Source organism: Notechis scutatus, chromosome 9 (assembly GCF_049901735.1).
Source record: "Notechis scutatus isolate UNSWTSFEM ecotype Mainland chromosome 9, rNotScu1.2, whole genome shotgun sequence".
Classification (NCBI taxonomy): Eukaryota; Metazoa; Chordata; class Lepidosauria; order Squamata; family Elapidae; genus Notechis; species Notechis scutatus.
Window position 1 is genome coordinate 22,037,788 of NC_142017.1, and position 26,656 is coordinate 22,064,443.

Consider the following 26,656-nt stretch of genomic DNA (forward strand, 5'->3'; position numbering starts at 1 on the left):
ATCAAACTCACAATTTTAAATCCCACGGACTGGAGACCCTGGGAAAATCCCAAAAAGAGTCTGCAAAAAAATTCCCCACCCCATTTTCCTACCAATCGATCATTCTTTATTTGGGATCATCTCCAGCTCCGTTATCAGAGGGAGAGAGAAAGAGAGAGACTTTTGGCTTCAGGCAAGGAAAGCAGCAGAAGTCTTTCTTTTTCTCCCCCAAACTCCACCAGAAATGAGTCTTTGTGAGACTTGTTGCGCTGGCGCAGCCTCTTGGAGCAGGAGGCCTTGCAGGGTAATTTTGAGTAGTTCAGAAAACCAGCAAATACCACCTCTGACTGGAGATTTTACAGTATACTTCCCCTGCCACACCCATCAAGCCACGCCCACAGAACCGGTTGTAAAGAAAAATTGAATCCCATCACTGGATAACTCCCTAAATTTTTAATTATGGAGTAATCTAATCTCCATCCTTCAGAAGAATCCTCTTCCCGCTGAAGAAGCTGAACATATTACAATGTCCCTTCCATTCTGTCTCTAGTCCAGAGGTCTCCAAACTTGGCAACTTCAATGGACTTCAAACTCCAAACTTGGCAACTTGTGGACTTCAATTCCCAGAATTCCTCAGCCAGCATAGCATAGCTGGCTGAGGAATTCTGAGAATTGAAGTCCACAAGTCTTAAAATTGCCAAGTTTGGGGATCCCTCCTCTAGTCTAATCTTTACTTCGTTTTCTTAAGAGGGAGCTTTCCAAATTCTAGCTACCTCCAGTTAATGTATTGGAGAGCTTTGTAATGTATTGGAGAGCTGTTCCTGTCAGAAGGGAAGTCTGGCCTCCCTCCTCCCATGATGTTCTTCTCCAACGCAACCCATATGATCTTTGGCTACCACCACAGCATTTTTCAGAGAAGCATTAAGCCTGATCTTGTATCGATGAAAGACATGTAATTTCAGGCTTTTGTCATTAATGTACCCTGGGGCGTATGGTCTGAGGCTTCAGAACTACATCTGATGCCCTGAGCAAAGCTATCAGAGCTGTTCAGAAGATGCCACCAAGCTGTAATTTTAAATGACAGATGGGAGAAATGAGGAGTAATTATATTAACTAATTTTTAAGCATTGTTTTTGTCCTGCCTCCACGTCTTCTATTGTCTTAGTAGGTTTCTGAATTGCTTCTGAAAGATGAGGTGTCCTCTTAAGTAGTGTAGTGCCTTCTGTAGCTGGTTTTGGCTATTGGGGCTTATGCCCAGCCATCATTTGGAAAGATGGCTCCACAACTCTCTTCTCTGATATGTTTCTACTCCAGATTTCAAGGAAAAAGTTTCCCTAATGTGAACACTGAGGTTTACTGATTTGTAACAGAATCCTTTGGTGAATCCTCTGCATGAGCTGACAGCCCTCTTGCCATGTCATTGCAAATTGAGATAAACTTTCCCATAAAGTGGAAATTCCTGGATTTCCCCATAATGGATATCTGTCAGGGTTCCAGGGATTGCCCTAATTAAATCATGAGCCTCGAGCCAAGCTTCAAAAGAATCCAAAAGATTTATTAGGAGCAACATGTTGGTATTATCCCAGTTGAAGCCAACTCTGACACACATAATTCACAGTCACCTGTGACCGTTTTCCCCCCTTCCCCGTGTCATACATCAGATTCTCCAATGAAGCACGTTCACAGGCTGGGTGTCATCAATCACACTCTCCAATGAAGGATTTTCATGGGCAGAAGATCCAAAAGCCTAACTACAATCTTTGTAAGATAAGTGTGGAATGTACTTCTGGATTCCGCCCCCCACCCCTTCCTGTTTATGGCAACTTGGAAACAGGCATGCTTTGCAGAGTTGACAATATCTTCACTGGGCCTGGGTAGAATAAAATAAGGAGTAAGGCGTAAGGAATGAGTAGAGTAGAGTAGAGTAGAGTAGAGTAGAGTAGAGTAGAGTAGAGTAGAACAGAATAGGATAGGATCAAAACTGACTTGACTCCATAGTTGCCCACACCTGCTTTCGCTCATAGCTTTGCCTAGCAGTGACGGGAGGAAGGTGGTGAATTCCTAAGTGTTAGGCTATGGAACACAAGAGAACCTTCTGTTGCCGACAGATGTTATCCATCAAGATCAAGTTATGAAGAATGTTTGACCGGAGCAGAGAGTTTTTCCCAAAGCAAATGAACTGAACTCAATTGGTGAACTATGAACTATGGGTGGCCTGGAGGAGAGAAGAGGAGTTACCTATGTGGGTTTTTGCGGGAAAATCCCAGAACTGACTTTGCTTCTGCCATGCCTAGATGGAGCCCTGTGGCACAGTGGATAGACTGCAGTATTGCAGGCTACTTCTGCTGACTGCCAGCTGCCAGCAGTTTAACAGTTCAGTTCTGACCGGCTCAAGGCTGACTTAGCCTTCCATCCTTCTGAGGTGTGTAAAATGAGGACCCAGATTACTGGGAGCAAGATGCTGACTGTAAACTGCTTAGAGAGGGCTATAAAGCACCATGAAGTGGTATATAAATCTAAATGCAATTGCTATTTCTCAATATTTCTTGATCAATCTAAAGAGCTGGGAGTTTCTTTTGTTGGAATGTGCCAAACAGGATGGTTGACATGAATATTCTTTTATAGGCCAAGTGTGATTGGACACAAAAGGAATTTGTCTCCAGTGCATAAGCTCTCGGTATCTGGGAGAAACCATCTTTAATTACAATCAAATGTCTACAAGCAAGAACTCAAGAGCTGCTGCCAATGCAGCAAGGGTCCAGAGACAGCTGGCGACTTTCGGTCTTCCCTGGTTGGCCTCTTCCTTGTTCTGTTGTGTGGTTTGCAGCTTCTCTCTCTGCACAAAGCATGCATTCTTCCACTTGTGGGACCCTACTGGCTTGGCTGCCTGAAAATACTGTATCTTGGCAGTCAGTGGGCACTGCCAGAAGACATTGGGCTTCTCACAGATCTCCTCTTTTTGTACACTGGGAAAGGAGGAACTGCCATGTTCCATTCTTCAAAAAGTTCAATGAATTCTTGCTTGCTTTTTTTTTTTTTACCAGAACCCATCTCAAGTTTCTGTGGCCACAGTTCTATCTTTATATGCAGCAGGAGCTATTCAGTATCCTGACAGTATACTTTTCTATGAGTGACGTGTTGCCATCAGTCTGTCTGTAAAGCTTCACATACAGGTTCATTTCTTCTGGTAGTTGTTTGTTCCTTATTTTGTTCAGTTTAGATAGTCTTCTTCCTTTGACTGGAGTTGCTCGTTGAAGGTTGAGCCTCAGAGTGGCTAGAGTGGCTTCTAGATCTTTTACGTTTTCTTCAAGTAATTTGTTTAATTTAGTATTAGGAAAGTTACAAAAAAAGGAATCACTACACTCTGAACTATATTAAAAACCAAAGAAACCAGGCAGATCTGATTTGGAACATGCAAAAATGTTGATGTCTGATAGAAATTTCACAGTGATTTTCACCATGCCTGATTTTTCACATGCTAAAGATGGAACACATGGATTAATTTGGAAGGTTCGTACATCTTTATGATATGTCATTACTGGTTTGTTTTTGTTAAATGTTTTATGGTTATAGTGTTCTATGTAATTATGCTTGCAATATGCATTGGTTTGGCGGGTTTTGGCTTGTAATAAACTTGCAGACAAATTGAATCATTACAATGACATCTGAAAGATGATATTTTTTAGTCAAAACCAGCTACCTGAAAATATAAAATATTAGACTTACAGGATTTTGCTTTTTTAAAATGTTGGTTATGGTTTTTTTTAAATCCTTCCGAAACTATTGTAATAGGAAGCACAACATGCAACCTCCTTCAACTGGGAACTAGCATCTGGCTGTATAAGATTTCACACATCATGTGTCAGCATCCCAAGGAGGCGCTAGCTCTGCCAGAAAACTTGGTGGCTTGTGAGAATCCCCTGAGAACCTCCATGTCTCTAGCAAACAAAGGACTGGATCACACCCTCCATATTTGCCGCTCTTTAGATTGTAACTATATCTGTCTTTTGTCTTTGAATGCGTATCGGTATTTATCTATATATCTATCTCTGTATATAAACAGACATGATTTTAATTATCACAGCTCTAATTTGATTAAAGCGGTGTTCAAGCAAACTTCTCATTCAGTGCAATGCCGGTGGATTACAGAGCAGTAAGCGGGGAGCTGCTGCTGCCACAAGTGGCCATTGGAATCTAGCCCTTTTCAACCTGGGTCTCCCCAGGTGTGTAAATTTGGAGGATTTCAGACTCACCTATCCGGAAAACATCAGCTCCACACACCCAAGATTACCAAATTGAAAATTCGGATTCTAGCAGCAGATTGCTGGGAATGCTGGAAAAGCTAAAATGAATGAAAGCTTCTGAGAACCTCATTCTTAAATTTGATATCTCACCCATCTCCAAAGTTAATCAGATAAGCACTTAGCACTTTAGACTTATATATATATAATATATCACTTAGCAGAGCTTTACACCCTCTCTCTCTAAGCGGTTTACAACAGAGTCAGTCTCTTGCCCCCAATAATCTGGGTCATTTTACCCACCTCAGAAGGATGGAAGGCTCAGTCAACCTTGAGCCTGGTGAGATTTGAACTGCTGAACTGCTAGCAATCATCAGTCAGCAGAAGTAGCCTGCAGTACTGCGCTCTAACCACTCCACCACCACGGCTCGTAACAGCAGATAAGCGGTGTAAAAGCTCAACTATGACTGCTGGCCTCTGAACACACAATCCCATACTTCTGTGAGCCACACACAAATAGCTTCACACAAAGACGTTTCTGCCATCATCCAGCATGAGTCCAAAAGCTCACAAGACTAAATCTCTGGTCCCGGTGACACTACAGGGACTGCCAATGACCAGGAGAAGTTGGTGGAGGAAGATGGCTGCTCAGAACAGAAAGCTCCAAATGCTTTTACGGGTACGGCTCCCGCAAAGGAAGATTTTGGCTGTTCCTGTTATAGGCAGCCTGCTCATAAGTGGCAAGTGCAATTGGATCTTCAAACCATTGAATAAATGGAGCCATATCTTTCCAATTCTGCAATATAAGTTTTTTTAGTCACAGTAAGGACATGGAAAATCCATTTATGTTGTTGGGCGATCAAATTCCAACTATGTGGCTGTTTCCTAAATAAAGTCTAATTAGTGTAGTGGATAAACTGGGGTCTGCTAGGGAGATAAAAAGATACACTTCTAGTTCTCATTTCTTCATTATGCATAATTTTATACATATTATGCACTTTTGCTATGGTATTTCTTTCTTTCTTGATTCCTCTCTGCACCAAAGTATAGTGTATATACTTTTAGAATGTTGCAATGACTTACATGGCATCTAGATTGGCAGTAGCTTAGCCAGTGACTTCCCTTGCTCATGTCCTGTAATGGAATGCATGGGTGACCTTGAGGAAAGAGGGGAAGAGATGCTACCTAGGAAACAATCAGATAAGAGGAGTAGGAGCCCCCAGTGGCTTAACAGTCAGAGGAAGAAACTAAGTAAGGACCCCCCAGTACTGGATGTTAAATATCTGCTGTCATTTGCTTGTGCTGCCCAGCCCTCGCCTTGTAAGGTCTTGGTGATCTTATCCAGAGCATAGAAAATGCCTCTTAAGTCAGACAGACAGAAAGACTTAAGGAGGAAATTAACCAAAGAGAGAAGCAACCTGAAATTAAGGAGAAATTTCCTAACCGTGAGGACAATTAACCAGTGGAACAGAAGTTGCCTTCGGAAATCATGGGCGCTCCATCACTGGAGGTTTTTAAGAAAAGACTGGACAGTCACTTATCTAAAATAGTATAGATTCTCCTGCTTAGCAGGGGGCTGGACTAGAAGACTAAATAAATATTTATAAATATATTTATTGATATAAATATAAATTTATTTATAAATAAATAAATAAATAAAATTTTATGCCACCAGATAAAGACTGAATGCACCAATTATCACATTAAACAAGAGGAAAACCTTCTATGCACCAATTCCACCTGCGCTTTCTACAATTTTGTAAACAACAAACTAAAAGACTCAAGGTCCATCCCACCCCTGAAAGGACCAAATGGTAAAGACTGCAATGATGACACCATTAAAGCCAACCTCTTTAACATACTCTTTGGCTCAGTATTTGTAAACAGCAATGGATCATGCCCAGTATTTCCTAGTCGAACCACAGACAACTACAATGATCTAATACATATCGATTTTACAGAAGACAATGATGAAAAAGCACTACGCAATCTAAAACCATCTCTATCTATTGGACTGGACGGAATATGTGCCTACTTCTTAAAAAAGCTATCCACTGCCATAGCCAAACCACTAAGCATAATCTTTGAAAAATCTTTCAAGACCAGCTCCTTGCCAAGACTATGGTCACAAGCCATGCTCATCCCCATCTTCAAAAAGGGAGACCCCAGCCTAGTTGAAAATTACAAACCAATCTCCTTATGCTGCGTCACCTGTAAAGTCATGGAATCAATTATTAACCAATCCATCATCCTCCACTTAGAAACAAACAACCTACTCTCTAATAAACAATTTGGTTTTAGAAAAAAACTATCCTGCAATCTGCAACTCTTACACTGCAAAAACATATGGACTACACAACTCGATCAGGGCAAAGCAATAGACGCAATCTACATAGACTTTTGTAAAGCCTTTGATTCAGTGGTACACGACAAACTACTCCTAAAACTAAAATCTTATGGTATCTCTGGACACCTGCATAACTGGATAGAAGCATTCCTGTCAAACAGACAACAAATGGTCAAAATTGGGAGTGTCCTATCAAATTCTGTACCTCTCAACAGTTGTGTCCCCCAAGGCAGTGTTCTAGGACCAACTCTTTTCATACTCTACATAAATGACCTCTGTGATCATATCAACAGCAACTGTGTTCTCTTCGCTGATGATGTAAAGCTATTCAACACCACAGACAATACTGCTACCCTTCAAAAAGATCTTGACTATGTATCAGAATGGTCAAACAAATGGCAACTGCAAATCTCAACAAATAAATGCTGTCTTACATATTGGCAAAAAAAAAATCAAAAAATAAAATACAGGCTGAATAGTCAAGACCTTGTTGATGATCCAAACTCTGTCAAGGACCTTGGAGTACTCATCTCTAATGATCTAAGTGCTAGAGCCCACTGTAACTACATAGCCAAAAAGGCGTTAAGAGTTGTTAACCTAATCCTACATAGCTTTTTCTCTGGTAATATCACACTACTAACTAGAGTATACAAAACATTTGCTAGACCAATACTCGAATACAGCTCATCAGTCTGGAACCCACATTACGTATCTGATATTAACACAGTTGAGAAAGTCCAGAAATATTTCACAAGAAGAGTTCTCCACTCCTCTACTCATTGCAGAATACCTTATGCCACCAGACTTGAAATTCTAGACCTAGAAAACTAGAACTACGCCGCCTTCGGTCCGATCTAAGTACAATATATAAAATCATACATTGCAATGTCCTACCTGTCAATGAATACTTCAGCTTCAGTCATCACAATACAAGAGCAAACGATACAAACTCAAGGTTAATCGCACCAAACTTGATTGCAGGAAATACGACTTCAGCAACAGAGTAGTCAATATCTGGAATACTCTACCTGACTCTGTGGTTTCTTCCCCAAACCCCAAAAACTTTAACCTTAGACTGTCTACTATTGACCTCACCCCTTTCCTAAGAGGTCTGTAGGGGGCGTGCATAAGCGCACCAACGTGCCTACCGTCCCTGTCCTATTGTTTCTTTTGTTTTATTTTTCTTATATGTATCCATGTATTCATAACTATGTTTTTACTTATACCTATTATCTTGTAAGCAATTGACAAACCAAATAAACAAACAAACAAACAAACAAACAAACAAACAAACAAATGACCTCCCAGATCCCTTCCAGCTCATTCATTCGTTCAGTCAACTCTTTTTTGGTCTTCCCCTTTCTAAAATTCCCTTTACTTTTTCCACACGTTGGTAATCCACTTTTTATTCATTATGGGATCAACAGCCTCAGTATTTTGTTTTCTTAATGGTGGTCATTCACTTCTGTATTCCATCCACATTCATTCATCAGCCATTCATGTTTGTTTCAATCTTCTTGATTTACCACCTTCCTTTCTTAATCGTCCCTTTGCCACTATGTTCCACCCTCATTTCCATATAATAAAGGGGAAGCAATCTCAGACAAACCATTTTGCTTATTTCAACAAATACTCATTTGTCACGATTGCAAAAATACTCATTCTTCACAACCACTACATATTACACATTACCTTTCTACCAGCATTTATACTTTTATTCTCTTCATCCATTTCTCCCATATTTAGTAAATGCTCTACCAAGGTACACAAATTCATCTACTTCCTTGAGTTTTTCACCATTTATATATAAACTTGCCATTCCTTCAATTTTCCCAGTCAGACACAGCTACGTTGTCTTCAATATTTTAGTTTTAAATCCATGCTTCTTATGCAATATGATTGAGTAGGTTTTAGGAGAAGCCCTCCTACACTACTACCACTCACAATACTAGACAACACAGTATCAACAGTAGAGACCTTCAAGTTTCTAGGTTCTATCATATATCAAGACTTAAAATGGGCACCTAACATTAAAAACATCATCAAAAAAGCACAACAAAGAATGTTCTTTCTGTGCCAACTCAGAAAGCTCAAACTGCCCAAGAAGCTGCTGATCCAGTTCTACAGAAGAATTATTGAGTCTATCATCTGCACCTCTATAACTGTCTGGTTTGGTTCTGCAACCAAACAAGACAAAGACTTCAATTAGGACTGCAGAAAAAACAATTGCTACCAACCTGCCTTCCATTGAGGACCTGTTGTACTGCACGAGTCAAAAAGAGGACTCTGAAAATATCTACAGACCCCTCACATCCCAGACATAAACTGTTTCAACTCCTTCCCTCAAAACGATGCTATAGAGCACTGCACACCAGAACAACTAGACACAAGGACAGTTTCCCCCCATGCCATCCCTCTGCTAAACAAATAATTCCCACAATACTCTCAAAGACAGCATTACCATCATTATTCTCATCTTCCCTATTACCTGTCTCCTTATCTTCTTGTGAATATAACATTGTTGCTTGCATCCTACGATTTAAATTTAATTAGTATCCTAGTATGATTTATGTTGATTGCTTATTTAGTATCCATGATTATCATTAAGTGTTGTGTCTAATGTTTTATAATGAATGTATTTTTAATAATGACTATGATCTATCACTATTATTGTATGGACACTGAGAGGTTATGCACCAGAGATAAATTCCTTGTGTGTCTAATCATAGAATCAAAACCACAATGAAAAGTATTAGTATCGCTTTATAAACTTTAGTAAGACCATACCTGGAATACGGCATCCAGTTTTAGTCACCACATTACAAAAAATATGTTGACACTTTGGAAAAAGTGCAAATAAGAGCAACTAAAATGATTAAGGACCTAGAGACTAAAACATATGAAGAATGGGATTGGGTATGGCTAGCCTAGAGAAAAGAGGAACTAGTGGGGGGACAGGATAGCAGCCTTCCAGTATTTGAGGGGCTGCCACAAAGAAGAGGGGGTCAAAGTATTCTCCAAAGCCCCAGAGGGCAGGACAAGAAACCATGGATGGAAACTAATCAAAGAGAGAAGCAACTTGGAATTAAGGAGGAACTTCCTAACAGTGAGGACAATTGACCAGTGGGACAGTTTGTCTTCAGAAGTTGTGGGCGCTTCTTCCCTGGAGGCTTTGAAGATTCTCTAGACAGTTATTTGTCTGAAATGGTATAGGGTCCCTTGCTTGGGCAGGGAGCTCGATTAGATGACCTCCAAGTTCCCTTCCAGCTCTAGTCTGAATTGAAATATCTTCTTTGAATCCAAAGGACTATCATATAAAGACATGAAGCTCACAAGACCATTAAGCTTAGAGTCTAGAATTACCCAGATTTGCCACAGCATGTTTTTCCAGCTTATCCTATTTTGATTTCCCAAATTATCAGATGATAAATGACTACTTTCAAGATTTATACTTTTTACTGTTTTTATATTGTTTGTAAGCCGCCTTAGAGTCGCTGTGAGTCTTCAGGCTATATACATTTTCTAAATAAATAAATTTATATACACAGGCCTTTTGAGTGCAGCCACCAAGAGCAACCCTAAAATGTCCTCAACTTGTAGAATTTCAGCTTAACAAGAATAGAATAAAAACATCTTGTTCTTTAAAACTCTGTCTTAATTGAAATATTTATCCGCACCAAGAGAACAAAGTTTGCAAGAAAAATGCTACTGGCAACTAAAATGTTGTCTTCAAACTAATCTAAACTAATATGTTTTATATCTTTAAACACTCAATATTTCAGATAATGAATTAAATAAAATTAAATATATTGATAAGGCATACAAATAAAAATAATGGACCTCTTGCATACATTTTGTTTCACTCCAATATTCTCATCAGTAATATTTTATTTCCACAGTAATTTTATATCATGAATCTGGATGAAGTTTTTAAGGACATAAGAGTTGCATGCTGAAGTTGAGTTTGAAGTTGAGTATGTATACATACACACACACACACACACACACACACATATTGTCTTCTTGGTTTCAACACAATATAGAGTGGTAGTTTCCTTTGTATGGTTTTAAATAGTTGAGCTTTTAACTGAAACTCAGGAAAAAATCCTATCGTAGTGGTGAAAGATGTTATTTTCAGGGTCATAAGTACCATCCTGAGATTTCTTTCTTAAAACAATGACACTTTAGTATCTCAGTGGCTTTATGAATACTTTTGAAGTGTCATATTAAAACCCATCTCGTGGCCTTCAGGCAAAGAGAAGCAATTAGTCTCCAAGTTGTGAATAAATAAAAATCCATTTATAAACCTGTCCTTGACATGTACCTTGAAAATCTTAGAAACTTCATCTAGTGGGAAAAGAAATGTTAGACTGAAAACACCAATACTTAATCATACTGCAACGCTTCTCCATGATACTGTTTAGTTGGCATTGTGCCTTTTAAGTATTAATTCATATGTATATATTCATCGTACTGACATGCAGGATCCTAAAACAACAGAAAGAAGAAAGAATCACAGCATAATAGAGGTCTGTAAAACAGAAAGCCTGCATTATGCCTGAACATTTTTGCTACTTTCAATATGCATCCAGCTGATTCAGATGAACATAACACCTTTTCTATGTGGTAAACATTTAAAATGAGCTATGGTTTAAAAAAAACACTATTTTAGTCTACTCGGTTCAAAGTCTAATTAGGCGGAAGGTTCAGAAGGCTTGTTTCATTCCTACTATCTTATGAGAAATTGGATTACTGAAAGGTTTGTGTCTTCCAGATTATTTGGACTACAACACCCACAAAACCTTGCCATTTGGCCTTGAGTTAATGGAGTTATATTGTTAGTGTTAAATTCCTGAAGGGAATCAGGTGGCTTGGCCCTATTAAAGGCAGGAAGATATGATTGCAGAGGCAATGCTACTTTTGTTTGCTCACGTAGGAGGACAACAGGTGACATGGTGGCTCAGTGGCTAAGAGGCTGAGCTTTTTAATCAGAAAAGTCAGCAGTTTGGCGGTTCGAATCCCTAGCGCTGCATAACGGAGTGAGCTCCTATTACTTGTCCCAGCTTCTGCCAACCTAGTAGTTCGAAAGCATGTAAAAATTGCAAGTAGGAAAATAGGCACCACTTTGGTGGGAAGGTCACAGCATTCCGTGCGCCTTCAAAGGCATTTAGTCATGCCGGCCATATGACCACGTAGACGTCTTCGGACAGCGCTGGCTCTGCTTGGAAAGAGACGAGCACTGCCCTCTAGAGCCAGGAACAACTAGCACATATGTGCTTTAGGAAGACAACACTTTACAATGGTTTATATTGTAATTTTATGCACTTTACCATCCTGGGAATGGTGGGAACTGATCTTTCCACAACCCCTCCATCTTTCAGCTGGACTGTTTCACACAATTAACCTGCAATTCACCAAATGAATGAATTTCATGCTGTGTCCCAGAACAGATCTAGTTTCTAGTTTCTGCTATCCGTAGGAAAACAGATAGACATCCTCCTCAGTCAGTGTCATTTAGGCAGGGACCCCGAGACTAACGTACAGATTGTAAATGAAAAATGTAGGGTCCAATATGTGAGCACACATAGACACATACACTGAACTTCATCTTATACCAGAAGTCTCCAAACTTGGCAGCGTTAAGACTTGTAGCTATGCTAGCTGAAGAATTCTGGGAGTTGAAGTCTACAAGTCTTAAAGTTTCCAAGTTTGGGGACCCCCTGATCTAAACAGTGATAGGAACTGAGTTGGTGGGGGTCTTGTATGGACAGCAGACTGCATGGATTTAAACTTTTGGGCGAGCCAAACCAATGGGTATCCCGAGATTCCCAAGCAAACTTGTTCACTGTGATTTCATCCAAGATCTGTGGTTGAGCCACCAACATAACAATGCCCTTTCTAGTAATATTGTTGACAATCCAAGTCTTGCCCCTCAGAAAGGGTTTTAAGAAGAAAAAAAGAGGACAAACCAAACAGCTGCTTCATGATAAGGAAACATTATGGCAATTGACTTAAGTTCTACTTGATTAACAGAACTGGAAGGGACCCTGTACTGTAGGTCATCTAGTCCAACCCCCCACCCACCCAAGCAGGAGACCCTACTACACCATTTCTGAGAGATGGCAGTCCAGTCTCTTCTTGAAAGCTTCCATTGATGAAGCTCCCACAACTTCTGAAGGCAACTTCTGTTCCATGGGTTGATTGCTCTCACTGTGAGAAAATTCCTCCTTATTTCCAGGTTGAATCTCTCCTTGCTCAGTTTTCATCCATTATTCCTTGCCTGGCCTTCTTTCTGGCAGCCCCTCAAATATTGGAACACTGCCAACATGTCATCCCTGGTCTTTCTTTTCATTAAACTAGACATACCCAAGTCCCATAAATGTTCATGTTTTAGCCTCCAGTCCCCCAATCATCCGGGTTAATCTTCTCTGCACTCTTTCTGGAGTCTCAGCATCTTTTTTATAGTGCGGTGACCAAAACTGGATGCAGTACTCTAGATACGGTCTTATTTCCACAGATATAAACACAGCAAGAAGTCCATACTAAAGAGAAGGCTTTGCAGGTTGCACTACTCAACTGCCACAGGCCTCATGCACAAAAGTGGCTTGGATTCTTCTCTTGTCCTACTCAACATTGTTCAGGTAGGTGACCAAGATCCTCCCAAATTTCAGACAATTCTTTCAGGAAGTACCACAGCAGACAGATCTTCTAAAACTGAATAAAGTTCATTGCTACTTGCTACCTCTCTTTATGGTAGCAGTATTCCAGTATTTGAAGGGCTGCCACGAAGAGGGGGCCAAAGCACCAGAAGGCAAGAGAAGAAACAATGAATGGAAACTAATCAAGGAGAGAAGCAACAAGGAATTAAAGAGGAACTTCCTCTTCGTGAGGACAATTAACCAGTGGAAGAGCTTACCCCCTGAAGTATATTTTAAGGAGAGACTGGACATCAGTTGTCTCAAATGATATAGGTTGGACTAGAAGACCTCAAAGGCCCCTTCCAGCTCTATTCTGATTGATTTATTTCCTTGACTACCCACTACTAAAGGAATTTTGTCCCACTGGCATAGAGATGGGTGTTTACAAACAGGATCCTCTGCAGATCCAGATCTTCCCCAGAACTGTATCCGGAAGCTCCCCTTGCTTGCAGTCTGGAATGGCAAAGAATGCCCCCAAATCTCAAGTTGTTCTGATGGATGCAGTAAAAACAAGCAGGGAATCCTGACCCGGATAGATCTCTATCCAATGACCTACTTCTCTTTGTCTTCTCTTCTTCTTCTTCTTCTTTTCCCTCCCACTTCAGAAGCTGAGCTAAAAAAAAAATTCCATAAATTAAGGAAATCAACTGATGGAGCCTCTGGCATCTTTGTAAGCTATTTAAATCTTTAAATTTACAACATCTTCTGCATATATCAAGTAATTGAACTAACTGCAGGGATGTAACTTTAATGAGAAAATTTCCCTCTTCTCCTGCAGCTTCTGTTTGGGAAATAAATAAATAAACTCCCCTTGGGGGGAAAAAAGTTTCTGCTTTACTTCTTAAGAAAGTGGTTCCAGGCTTTGTCTGTTTCTGGGGCATTCCAAGGTTCGAACAACTGTAAGAAAAGCATAAGGGAGTCCAACTGTAAAGGTCTTTCTTTTTTTGTAGTGAATGTTAGAGGCCCTTCAGTTTTTCTTAACCCTGTGGGTGAATCGACCTTTTGCATCAATGGCGATCAAAGAATTACATAACTTTTCTGCTGTTTCTCCTCTCTGTCCATAGTAGGCACATCTGCAAACGTACCTTCAAGCTGCCCCAAATGTGTGGCCAAATTCTGTGGTTTAAAAGGATTGTAAGGTGCAATTTAATAATGCTTGTGTTCCTTTGAGAACAAACTTCTTTATCAGGACTTTATTTTAAGCCAAGGATATGCAGATAACCCTTCAGAAGTGGTGGGTGCTCCATCACTGGAGGTTTTTAAGAGGAGACTGGACAGCCACTTGTTTCAAATTGTATAGGCTTTCCTGCTTCAGCAGGAGTTGGACTAGAAGACCTCCAAGGTCCCTTCCAGCTCTATTCTGATTGATTTAAAGTACCTACGTTAAAAACAAGAATGTATGGATCAGATATATAACTAGCAATAACCCATAAGGATACCAGGCCAGTTATTGAAGTGACAGAAGAAAGTTCTGCTCAGCTAAGCATGTTTCATACTTCTCCCACCACATCCTAACTACAAGAACCAGGAGAAACTACATCCTAACTACAAGAACCAGGAAAAACTATATCCTAACTACAAGAACCAGGAGCAATGTGTTTCATCCTCCTCAATTCCCTAACCAAGGCACATTACAATAGTGGCAATAAAGGTAATTTTTCAAGAGGCAACTGGACTTTCTGGCTTTTCCTTTGAAGACCTTTCGCTTCTCATCCAGGAAGCTTCTTCAAAGCTGAAGAAGCTTCTTGGATGAGAAGCAAAACGTCTTCAAAAAAAAACCACCAACCCAGAAAGTCCAGTTGCCTCTTGAAAAAGCACCTTTTGGGACGACCTGGAGGACTGAGAATCTCCAGACACAGTGGCAATACAGCCTTCATTATGGTGCAATGTTTATTTTCAGGGCGCATCTTAACATGCTGAAGGGGAGAGTTAGGATACAACTATCCTAAAGTAGTTTAGGATATGACCTAAACCAGGTTTAGGATACCACCTGCAAGGGGAAACCCGGTGTGGGCCTAACATGACCCTCCCACCCCACCCCGCGCGATTCAGAGTTTCAGGTGGCAAAAGGCGGCCTCCTTCTGTCCCGCTCGGGGCCGGGAGAAGGAAGGCCAGCAACGGGGCCTCCTCAGGCAGGCCGCCTGGCACGGAGAAGGAGCAGCAGCTGGCAGGGCAGCAGACGGGAGGGAGATACGGCCCGACAGGGCGCCTCAGCCGTCGCTCGGGGCGAGGCAGGCCCGACGGCCCCAGGGACTTCACAAGCTGGCGCCCCAGCCTGGGAGAGCCGGCTGGAAGACCCCCCGAGGCGGCGCTCGCCAGCCAGGCCGCGGCAGAGCCGGGGGCTCGGGGAGAGGCCGGGCAAGCCGAGGCGGGCCGGGCCCCCGGCAGCTGCCTTCGCCGAGCCTGCCTTGGAAACGGCGCCTCTGGCCCGCGGCGGCCGGCGCTTCCCTCCAATCGCCGGGGCCCAGGCGCGCACGTCAGCGGAGCCTCACCAGGGCCCGCGGCGGCCTCGCCGTTTCTCGCGCCGGTCGGGGGCGGGAGGAGAGGCAGGCGAGGCGCGCGTGGAAGCGCCAAACTTGATCCGCCTTTTATCAACAAGTGCCCCTCGCGCGCCGCCCTCCGCCCGTCGCCGGCAGAGAAGAGTCGGCCGTGCCCGTCCGTCTGCCCGCCCGCCCGCCTTCCTTTTCCTTCTTTGCCCGGGAGCCGGACGCCGATGCCGGCTGCAGCTGCGCGACGACCCGGCGGCGCGGCGATGGCTCGAATCAGCCCGGCCGCTTTCCCGCCCGCCCGTCGCCGGAGGGACGTGGCCGCCGTGGCCTGACGCCGTCGAGCAGCGGGAACGCTCGGACCGTTAGCGGGCACGGAAAGTAAGTGCCGCGGGAAGGGAGCGCGATGCTCCTCCAGGGGCCGCCCCGAATAGCCGGAGGGGATGCTGCGGTTTCCCGGGCGGGCGGCGGGGGCAGCGCTCGCAGGGGGCACAGCCCGGAGCGAGACTCGGCCTCCGCTGCCGCTGCCCGCCCGCCCGCCTGGCGCTCTCCCTCCCCGCGGCGCTTGGCGAGCGGAGAGGCGGCCGCCTCGCCTGCCGCTCCGCTCCGCTCCCCCTCCCTCCGCAGACCCAGAGACAAAACAAACAGAAAGGAGGCGCGGAGCGGGGAGCCGCCTGGCAGAGCGCTCGCAGCCAGCGGGCGGCGGCGGGGGACAAAAGGCAGGCCAGCGCCCGGCTCCTGCCTCTCCGAGCCGCCGACCGAGCGGAGCAGCGCCGCCGCGGACAGCCCGCAGCCAGGGCGGGGAGGCGGGGCGCGCATCGCCGGCTCTCGCCCGTTCTGCGGCGCGTAAGGTAAGGCGAGCCAGCCCAGCCGGCCGAGGCTCTTCCTGCCGGTCTGCGCGCGCGCCGATCCTGGCCGGCGCCACGGGGGGACGTGAGCCTTGCGCGCCCGGCGGGATCGGGGCCCCGGGGAAGCCCCGCTTCCCGGCCTGCCGGGGTGGGTGAGAGGCCGAACGGACGGGGGCGCCAGCGCCGCTCCCCCGGGGGCTCCAGGTGCGGCACCTCCGCCTCTCGCCTCGGCCGCGCCACGGCTCCGCTTGGGAGGCGCGCGCGCGCCGCCGCTGCTCCCGGAGCCGGTTTCTCGGAAGGGCAAAAGCCGCCGCCGCCGCCGCGTGAAGAGCACGATGCCCGGCTCGGCCTCCGCTCCGCCGCCGCCGCCGCCCGGGGGACGTGGCTCACGCCGGCCCCCTAGCCCCCGGTCAGCGGCGCCCGGCTCTGCCGCCTTGCATGGTACGGGCTGGGGGCGGGCCGGGCGGAAGGCTGGCGAGGCCTGCGCAGGGCCGGGAGGGATGACAATGGGAGCGAGAGGCCGCGAGCCGCCGGGCAGGAGCCTGGCGCCGAGCGGGGTCTGCGGGGCTGCTCGGCGGGCCATCGGGCGGCTGCTCTGCCTTCCCTCTCCGTCTGTGCCGGCAGCTCGTCGAGCGCCATGTTGGGTTTTTCCTCCGGGGTGGCGGGGGGAGGCGGGTCGCCCGGCCTGGCCGCTCGGCGCTTCTCGGGAGCCCGGCGCGAACTTCGGGGCGCCGAGCGGTGTCCGGGCCGGACGAGCCGCGGCGGGATTGGCCGCGCTGGCCGGCGCTCGGTTGCAGTCCTGACGGGGCCGAGCCGGGAAGGATGGCGGGAAGTTCGGCGCGCCGAGAAAGTTTTTCTGAGGAGGGGGAAGAGCTCCGTGGAGGGAGCCGCGCCGGCCCAGGACAAAAACCCACCGGGCAGGGGGGGCCGCCGCCCGGGACTCCTTCTCGGCCCTCTGACGCTGCCCGGGGTCTCCCCCCGCGGGCCATGGGAGAGGCATCTCTCGGCGGCGAGAGATGGAGGAGATCCCGGCCGCCGCGGAGCGCCGGGCTAGGCCGGAGGAGGACCGGGAGAAGGAGCGGCCCCCGGGCCCGGTTGGGGGGCGTGAGGGGCGGGCGCGCTGCGCTGCAGGGTGGCTGGAAACGCGGGTCTTGGCGCAGATTTCATTTCGCGCCTTCGACGAGCACGGAGGAATCAGTGGATCGGAGCGCCGGTTTCAATGGTTGTCCTTAATCCAGGCAATAACAGTGATGAACTTGGGAGGAAGCAGAAGCGTTTCTATCTCCTTAATTAGCCTGCAAGACTGGGACGCCTCGGTGCAAACTTCGTCCTTCCTGTGGCGCGGTTTTTGTGTTGCAAGCCGCAGTTGTTTGGTCCCCTGCCCCCTTGGCGGCTCTTTCTCTGGCTTGCTTTTCCCTCTGAATGGGGTTGGGGGTTCACTTTTGCCTTCCACCAGCTCCCACCCACCTTCCAATGGCTCCTGTTTGCAACCCCCCCCCCCACAGCTGTGAGCAGATGGGAGAAAAATTCATAGAACCCAACGTCCTTTTTTTTGCACTTTTGAAGCCTTTTTCTAAAAGTGGGAATTGGGTCTGAATTTTTTATATCTGTTGAAGAATAGTGGGCTTGAAGGGAGGTGAAGGGGGGAAGCAGGCAGAGAGAGTCAGGCAGACAATACCCTGGAAATTTCTGCAGCCTTTCCTCCCCACTTTTTCCCCCCAGGGTGATTGCCATGGGCACAGAGGAGAATGGAGCTTGCACAACTGCCTTCTGTTACCTTTTATGGATAAAAATGAAAGTGTCCCAGAGAAGCAGCTATGTGGAGAAACAATTCTGGTAAACTCATCTCAAGCTGTAGCAGCCTAGCTAGTATAATCACCCCTAGAGAGCTGAACAACTGTGAGCTCAATGGGACACAAAATCATTTTGTGTGTAAATGAGCATGGGATGGCGCTTATTTCACTTTTCATGGGCAAATAGATTTTAGAAGCAGCGCTTTGGCAGTTAGCATAGGAAAGCAGGGAGGGAGTGAAAGTTCCCAGTGAGCCATGCCAGATGCGCACATCAGCTCCACTGGTTTGGGGCACAAGCCGCTTGGGAATCGTCCCACCTTCATGGAAAGGTGCCATCCAGAGTTGCGTATTATTTTTGGCCTGGTTGTTCTGGGGAGAAGCAATATACTCTGCCTTCAGCAGGTTGACACAATTTGTTCTCTAGGGGCAGATTGTCCACACAGATTTTGAAACTTAGTGTGTGTACCCATCACAATTCTTACTGTTTTTCCAACTGGATTTCTTGAATTGTTACTTTAAGAATTATTTGAATGCGTAGTAATAGGTAATGCTTGAGTAATGTGCCATTTAAGGACATGATATAAGGAATTGCATGTCTATAATTCAAAGCATAATGTCCATCTTCTGTGGCAACAATGATGAGTATTTTTGCAGGATCAAAATTTGGGTTTTAGTTTTAGAATCTCATTTGCTAAGTCTTATAGACTCCCTTTTCTTGCCTTTTCTTTGCTCCTGCTGTGAGAGACAGAAAGATGGATTTCAGGAAATCATACTGGGGAATAATATATTTTTCTGGCTATTTATTGAAAGAGTGCAAAATTGCTCCAAAGTAAGCCATGCTGGACAGTAAAGTAAACCTTCTGTAAGGTTCCTGAACCTAATGCTATTTAGCATATAACAAATGTGATAATCTGAGAATTTGTTTCCAAGGAAGCCTCTTTGGCATAACTAAGATCTGTCTTCCATATAGATGTTAGATAGGGTTCTCCTGCACTGTTAACATCAAAGAGAATTATCGCAGCAAGTTGAACACTTGTTGTTGAGCTGGGCAAGTGTGTGTGTGTGTGTGTGTGTGTATATACATACATACATATGTTTTCTTAAGTTTTCGCGGGTATTTATATGTATGGTATTCAGCTTTGTATACAGAAGCCTGATGATGGCAGATGAGATTCTGCCGAAACGTTGCTACAACTTTAAAAGCACAACTATAATGACATGGGAAAATACCCGAACAAAGCTGAATACCATATATAATATAATGCAAGCTCACATTACTCCGAGAAGCACAAAGCCGAAGACACAAGCCTGAAGGAAAGGGAAAGGTTTCATTAAAGAAATGCTGAGTTTCAACTGACTGGACTTCTTCAGCAAGAAATATCTTTCTCTGAGCTTTGGACTTGAGGAAATGAGGTTGGGTCTGTGGAGTTTTGGACTTAACCCTCACAAAAGAGCATGAACACAAGGATGTGACTGTTAGGAAAAGACAAGGTGTCAGTCCTTGAGAGGTGGTACATTTGCAAATAGAATACAATGCCAGCAGACAGTGAGATTTGGGTAGGTGTAACCGATACAGCGCATGCATTTATTAAAAAAAAAACAACCAAGTGATTTGAGTTGCCACATGAAATATTCCATGAAGAAAAAGAATATCCACTCCCTTAGAAATCTCAGTCCTTCTGGAAGTCAGTACTTTGGTTGAGAACAGTACTGTGTTATCAAGAGTTTCCTGTCAACTAGAGGAGGCTTTTGACCAGTTTGGGTTCTGCACAGGTTGAGAGAGAGAGCAAATGATGGAGATCTTGAGCAGGCCTGAGGTGATGGCAAAGACGGACTCCACAGAAAGGACTCTTTGCCCGCCATGTTGCTAATACATTTGTCCCCAAAGTAAAAAAAATGGTATTTTCCATCTTAGGGAAAGCGCTTCCAGTTGTTGCCTGTTGTATGGTGGGAATGGTCTTGCCCAGCCCCTGGAGTGCTATTTTGAAGAAAATATGAAGATTCTGAGAAAAGAGATCAGTTTAATCTCTAAAAAAACCCAAAACGTTCTGTGAAATACCACAGAGGAAATACTTGCCAACTCTTGGCTTAATAGACTCCTGCAATATGACAACATTAAATTATACTCAAAACATTTCATATAATTAAGCATCTCATAATTGTTTAATCTTTGGCATATTTTGCTTTAACACATGAAGGAGAGGTTAGAAGTGCTGGGTCTCCTGTTTTTTTTTTGCAAGATTTTCTGCTGGCTTCCTGTACATTGATGCCAATGAAAATAACAGGTAGACTTCCCTATGTCAAATATTAAAAAGTGAACGTTGACAAAGTCCTTATATTTCTGCATAGATCAGAATTCTATAGCATTTGAGTAAAATGGTAATTACATGTATTTCATTTAAAGATGTACTGCATCTATAAGTTTCAAATGGAGATGTGTGGAAACGACAGCATTAAATATAAGAGGGTTGGTGTACGTGTGTGTTTCAAAGTGAGGCCACTGGATAATTGGAAATTATATACAGAAAAGACATTGTAGGGCAATGATAATTGATTAAACCTTTAGTTTTGCCTGTCCTTCCATTCTCTCTTCTGGGTACATTGTCCTGAAGATAACAAATAGCTATCTGTTTTCTTGTGTGGTTAGTTATTTAAAAAGCAACAAAAATAGTTTCAAGTTTGATGTGACTTTTGCTACATGTCTAAATGAAACGCCTTAGGTACTGAGGAAGTCACTAATTTAGAGGTGTCTTGTTACTGAGACAAACTTGCAAAAACCCCTGAATCCCAATTCACAAATTGGTTATTCGTTTGTCAGGGGATATTTCACATCTAACACATAAGCCTGCGACCTTTAATTAGAATTTTGCAGTTTGTTTTATGCCCCTTGAGGCTGACACCTTGAAAAAGATTTTTTTCCCCTTGATTTCTTATTGCTAATAAGCATCTTTTTCTTTGCCGCTGGTCCTTCGAAGACTATGATGCAAATACACTTAATTATAGAGGTGGCAATAATTTGTTAGCTGAATATGTGATCAGGCAGATGCAAAAGAGATCTTATTAGATCTGTGATCACACTGGAATCAAGGTAGCGCACAACCGCATTTAAGAGGAAATTGTTCTTTTCTGTCTGAGGTTTCTAGGAGGAAGGCAGAGCGATGTCCCGGCTGTCTCTGACCCGGTCCCCAGTTTCTCCCATTGCCGCTCAAGGAATTCCTCTCCCTGCCCAGCTCACCAAATCTAACGCCCCGGTGCATATTGATGTAGGAGGTCACATGTATACCAGCAGCCTAGCAACTTTGACCAAATACCCAGATTCCAGGTAAGGTCACCCTTGCTGAAGGGCCAATGCATTTTTTTTTGTGTGGTGGTTATTACTGTTGCATAACAGAATTCGAAGTAACTGTGTTATTTCCAGACAGTTGTGATTTTGGAGGGTGATGCTCTTGGTTCAGGGGAAGGAAATGTGCTATTTAAAAAGGTAATTTTAATTCAGGGGGGTATATGGTTTTTTTGTCAGCCAACTATCCAACGATTTGTCTTTTTTTTTCTTTTTAATCAAAAGTCCTGCTGTTCTTCCTTTCAATAATTTTTTTAAAGGTCTTGTTATGTCAGTGGGATGTTCTGCCAAAGGAAGGTTGCTTTAATCTGCAGTAGCCTTTCAGAGAATGGTAAAAATTGTGAGTCCTCCTATAACAAACATTCTCTCGGTGCATGTATGTGTATGTGTTTGTGTGTGTGTGATATTAATTAATATACAGGAATGACAAAAGCCATGAATTTGCTGGTGTTGCACACCCTTGCCTCTTCTGAATGATTTGGAAGTAAATTCCAGTTTCAATCACCTTGCAAACACATGTCGTTTTCAGTTGAAAGCATTTCCAGAGGTAGAGTCAAAGGCTTAAGTTGAGCAATACTTTCTAAATGTTGAGCCGCAATTTGCTGCTGCCTAGAGTGACTTTTATAGCATTGTAACTGGTAGAAATTAAAGCCACATCCATTTCATCAAGAGGGGATGCCTTGGGGCTTTCTCTGCTGTTTCAGTATTGAATTCCATTGGAAGATGGTCTTCTTGGGAGAAGGTTGGGTGCCATTTTAAGGATCTCCCCAACACCATTGCCGTCTAGTTGGAATAGGTATAATCTCTAGGAGTTCAGAATAAGTTAACATCAATAGAAGTGAGGATTCCCATGCACTCCAGGTTGCCTCTGCTGGGGAATCTCTCAGTACTTTGGGACCAGAAGATTGGATTGCAGCCCTAGTGAATGTGGAGGGCACGAAGTTTGGGAAATCTATTGAGTGCTCATTTCAGGAAGAATGTCTGCCCTATGGAGCCAAGCTTTAGAGCAGGGCTGTCCAACCTTGGCCCCTTGAAGCCTGGCGGACTTCAACTCCCAGAATTCCCCAGCCAGCTTTGCTGGCTGGGGAATTCTGGGAGTTGAAGTCCGCCAGGCTTCAAGGGGCCAAGGTTGGACAGCCCTGCTTTAGAGCTTACTTATTTTAAAAGTCCCCAAAAGAGAAGATTGTTTAAGAGTTCTTCCTAGGTTGCTTGTGTGAGAACAAAGACACGAAGCATCAAGAATGCATTCTTTAGAGAGAGAGAAATAGGGACTTCTTCGCAAGGCATCGTCTTGGCTCTTGGCAGTGTCAGGAGTTGGATTTTGTATCCGCCTTCAAGAACTACCTTAGGGAAGAGACATTGAGGCTAGTTCAGGTGAGCACTCTTCGGAATTTAGGGTCAGTTATATGTGCCAGTTGCCTTGCTAGACTAAAGAAAGGACCTGACTACTCAGAAAAACATGGCACATTGATCCACTGGTCTTTCAGATCGTGGACATATTACTTGCTTGGTCATTAGCTCATCATTAAAAAGACCTTCCCTAGAAAAACCTCAGGGTTTCAATTCTTCCTGAGCCCATATCGACCCATAATTGTTTATAAAGAGGAGAGAGCCCAGGCTCCGTGTAGCTTTTCAGCTTTGATCGATCTTCCCCTCTCTCTTACTCTCTAAGACATTGTAGAAGAGACAAGCCCATTGGGTAAAAAGAAAAGTCAGAAGGAATCTGGCAACCGCTTAAAATGTATACATTTTATTAAAGGGGATGTGTTGTTATGAAAATCACACTCCTGTTTCTTTTTTTAATACTATATTAAGACACACGGGGCTGTTTGGAATAAAGCCGTTAGAAATTTGGGTTCAACCCCTTCCAATGGGTCGGAAGAATGATAAGGCCTGAATTAAGCCCCTGACAATAATTGTGTATGTGCTTTGACCAAATAAAGTTGTAATACAAATGGGATAATTCAGTGTACCTCTGGTGAAGGAAAAGGCCATGTAGCCGCTCTGTTTTCTATGCATTTAAGGATGAGATTTTTATCTGCTCTATAATTTAGCCTTTTAACTTTGGAGTTCCAAGAGCTGTAATTATGTGTAAATTCCATAAATGTAGTGATTCAATATGAGTGGGATAATGTTTGCAAGCAAGCAATGCTAACCTTCTTGATGACAGCATAATTTTATGCAGTTTTATGTGGTGTAATGATAATTGGAAGAAAACATTGCTTGATGTTATTAATGTTAAAGATACCTATCAATTATTAAAAATCACTGATATTAACATTACTTTTTTTGCAATCTTCCAATGGATTCCCAGAAATATATTTTTAAGCTGCTTAAATGTGTCTCTTAAATAACCAACTAATACATGAGCCATATAATGAAATAAGAGCTGACTTAAAATCATGCAGCGTATTGGTAGTCATGTGTTTATCCCACAACTGTGTATATGGAGAATCTCTCAGTACGTTGGAACTGCAGCTCTTAGAAGCCAAGCCTGTATATGGTCAAAGATTGACTTGCAGCCCCAGTGAATGTGGAAGGCAGAAGTTGGGGGAATCCCAGACCCTTAACATTATTTGGACTTAGGTGGGACTGGGGCCTAAGGAAAGCTCTCAAGGGAAGTAAACTCTAGAACTCTGGTGCTGTTTCCCTCTTGATCTCAAACTTGCACATTTCCAGCTGCTCTGGGCTCTGAGATTAAAAAAAAACAACAAGCTGCCAGAATCCTGCTGATCTTAGAAAGATTTATTTACACATCAAATTAATGGGATTACTATACACCATTAATACCAGTTGACTTAACAAACGTGTGGGTCATATTTATCTCCAAGAAATCAGAGCAAGTAGATTTTATTAAAAACCGCAAAGAAGTGAAACTCAGGGGTTCCCTTTCTTGGACCCTGCCTCCCTTTCACATCCTCTACATGCTTAATTTCAGGCTGCAAGTTCATCAGGGCAGTGTCACCCATCAGCCTAACCCTAACCCACCAGCCTTGTTCTGGCTCACCCAATCCCTCCTACCCTAGGGGAATTCGGACAATCATCTTCAGGGGCTGTGCAGAAGAATTTGTTGAACACCAGTTGGATACAATCACTCGGAATTTACTCTCAGTTACAATTTTGCATGGTGCTAGTCCTTATGAGATGCCTAGGAAGACAACTTGCCCAGCAATTTGGAAACACGTTTGCCCCAGTTGGACCTAGGAAAGTAGACAGTGTCCTCTGTGCTGTCACCTGTCATTCCTGGCTGATGAAAGCCTCCAAGGCAGTGACTGCCAGGTAGGTTCATGCAGTGATAAATTCCTCAGTAGGTGAGGGGACATTCCCAGGGCCTTTTAAAGACCCCTGGTTTTCCCCTCCTTAAAAAAAAACATCACTTGACCCCACTGCCTGGACAACTTTCATCCCATCTTCCTTTTTTGAGGAAGGTGGTGGAAGAGGTGGTTGCTTGGCAGCTGTAGGGAACCTGGATGAAACAGATTTCCTGGACCCCTTTCAGTCAGGATTCAGGCCTGGCTATGGGATATGGATTTTGAACCATCTTATCCTTTAAGGCAGGGGTGTCCAACCTTGGCAACTTTAAGACTTGTGGACTTCAACTCCCAGAGTTCCTCAGCCAGCAAAGCTGGCTGAGGAATTCTGGGAGTTGAAGTCCACAAGTCTTAAAGTAGCCAAGGTTGGACACTTCTGCTAAGGCAAGATCCTTCCCCAAGAACCTAAAGTTGGCCTGGGGGCCATGCTGGAGGTGGCTGCTAGATTGACAGCAGACTCCCCCTTCCTCCAACACTCTGCTCTCCACCTGTCCATCTTTTTGGTCCTACTGATTAGTCTCTGTGTGTTCTTTTTCTTTGCCCTTTTGTGGTTCTATTATTTTATTTCTGATTACACTACTTTTCTTTTTATTATTGTAAGCCGCCTAGAGTAGCCCCATGACGAAATAGGCGGCAAATAAAGTTATATAAATAAATAAAATTAATATTAATAATCTGCCTGGAGAGTTCTCTTACTCAGTTTGGGGATTCTCTGAAGCCGCCATAGAACGTGGACACTGCAGATGGTTAGAGATGACTTTTTGGGATGCCACACAGCTCAAAGAAACAACAGGAACTGAGTCCGTACACTAAAATATCCACCCTTTTTTGCCTGTAGCATCTATAGATTTCAGAGGAATTCCAGACTTCCCTGGAAGAGGGTAGGAAATAGGGTGTTCTAAGCATCTCATCTGATTTTTGTCTTGTAAAATGGAAGGCAGAAGAGGGAATCCTCTGGGAATCCTTTCACCAAAGAGCAGAAGCTTCACAGCCAACATAAGGTTCCTTCATCGCCAATTGTGTGGACTCCTTGTTGACAACCTGTCATCTCAGTGGGCAAGCTTTCTCTCTTAATTTATTTTAAGCATTCTTTTTAAAAAATTCTAACACTTGTAATTGTTAGGTACCGTGTTTCTCATATAATAAGGCCGGGTCCTTTTTTTTTTTTGAGCCCCGAAAAAATGGCTAGGCCGTCTTTTCGGGGGTGACTTAATTCCCCCCCCCCTTGCATCTTCGGGCGGGCGGGCAGCGATGGCTTGGATGTTGACCTCGGCATTGGTGGGGCACTTCATATCGGGGTCAACGCAGGCAGCACCATATCCGGGTGTGCAACAAAAGTACTTCCTAACGGCAAGCCCCCCCACCATTCCCCCCATTTTGCATGTTTTAATATAGGCCTTAATTTGGGGGGAGGGGCTTAATTTCATTTCATGCCTATAAAACATGCTGGGACTTCCTATTGGGGGAGGCCGTATTGTTGGAGAAACGGTATTTCTATTCCATGGTTGATGCTACATTTTTGAAAGAAATATTGGTTCAGAAAAGTCTCCTTTGGACTTCACATTCATGATTCTGTTCTTTTCAACATGGAAACAGTTGTTTTATTATATCAT

General features: G+C 44.1%; 1 protein-coding gene across 9 annotated transcripts in view; it reads left to right on the forward strand.

Moving 5' to 3' along the window:
* Positions 1-15,755: 15,755 nt before the first annotated feature.
* Positions 15,756-26,656, forward strand: part of KCTD15 (potassium channel tetramerization domain containing 15) — a 70,080-nt gene continuing 59,179 nt past the window's right edge. The window contains exons 1-2 of one of the 9 annotated variants that reach the window (XM_087971798.1): positions 15,756-16,132; positions 21,536-21,714. In XM_087971798.1, coding sequence (XP_087827924.1) covers positions 21,551-21,714 — 164 coding nt within the window. In that variant the 5' untranslated portion in view covers positions 15,756-16,132; positions 21,536-21,550. Of the gene's footprint in view, positions 16,133-16,402; positions 16,603-16,916; positions 17,041-17,974; positions 18,436-21,527; positions 21,715-24,670; positions 25,012-26,656 lie in introns of those variants that run through there. The other 8 variants (XM_026680150.2, XM_026680151.2, XM_026680152.2 and 5 more) reach the window with 8 other exon arrangements.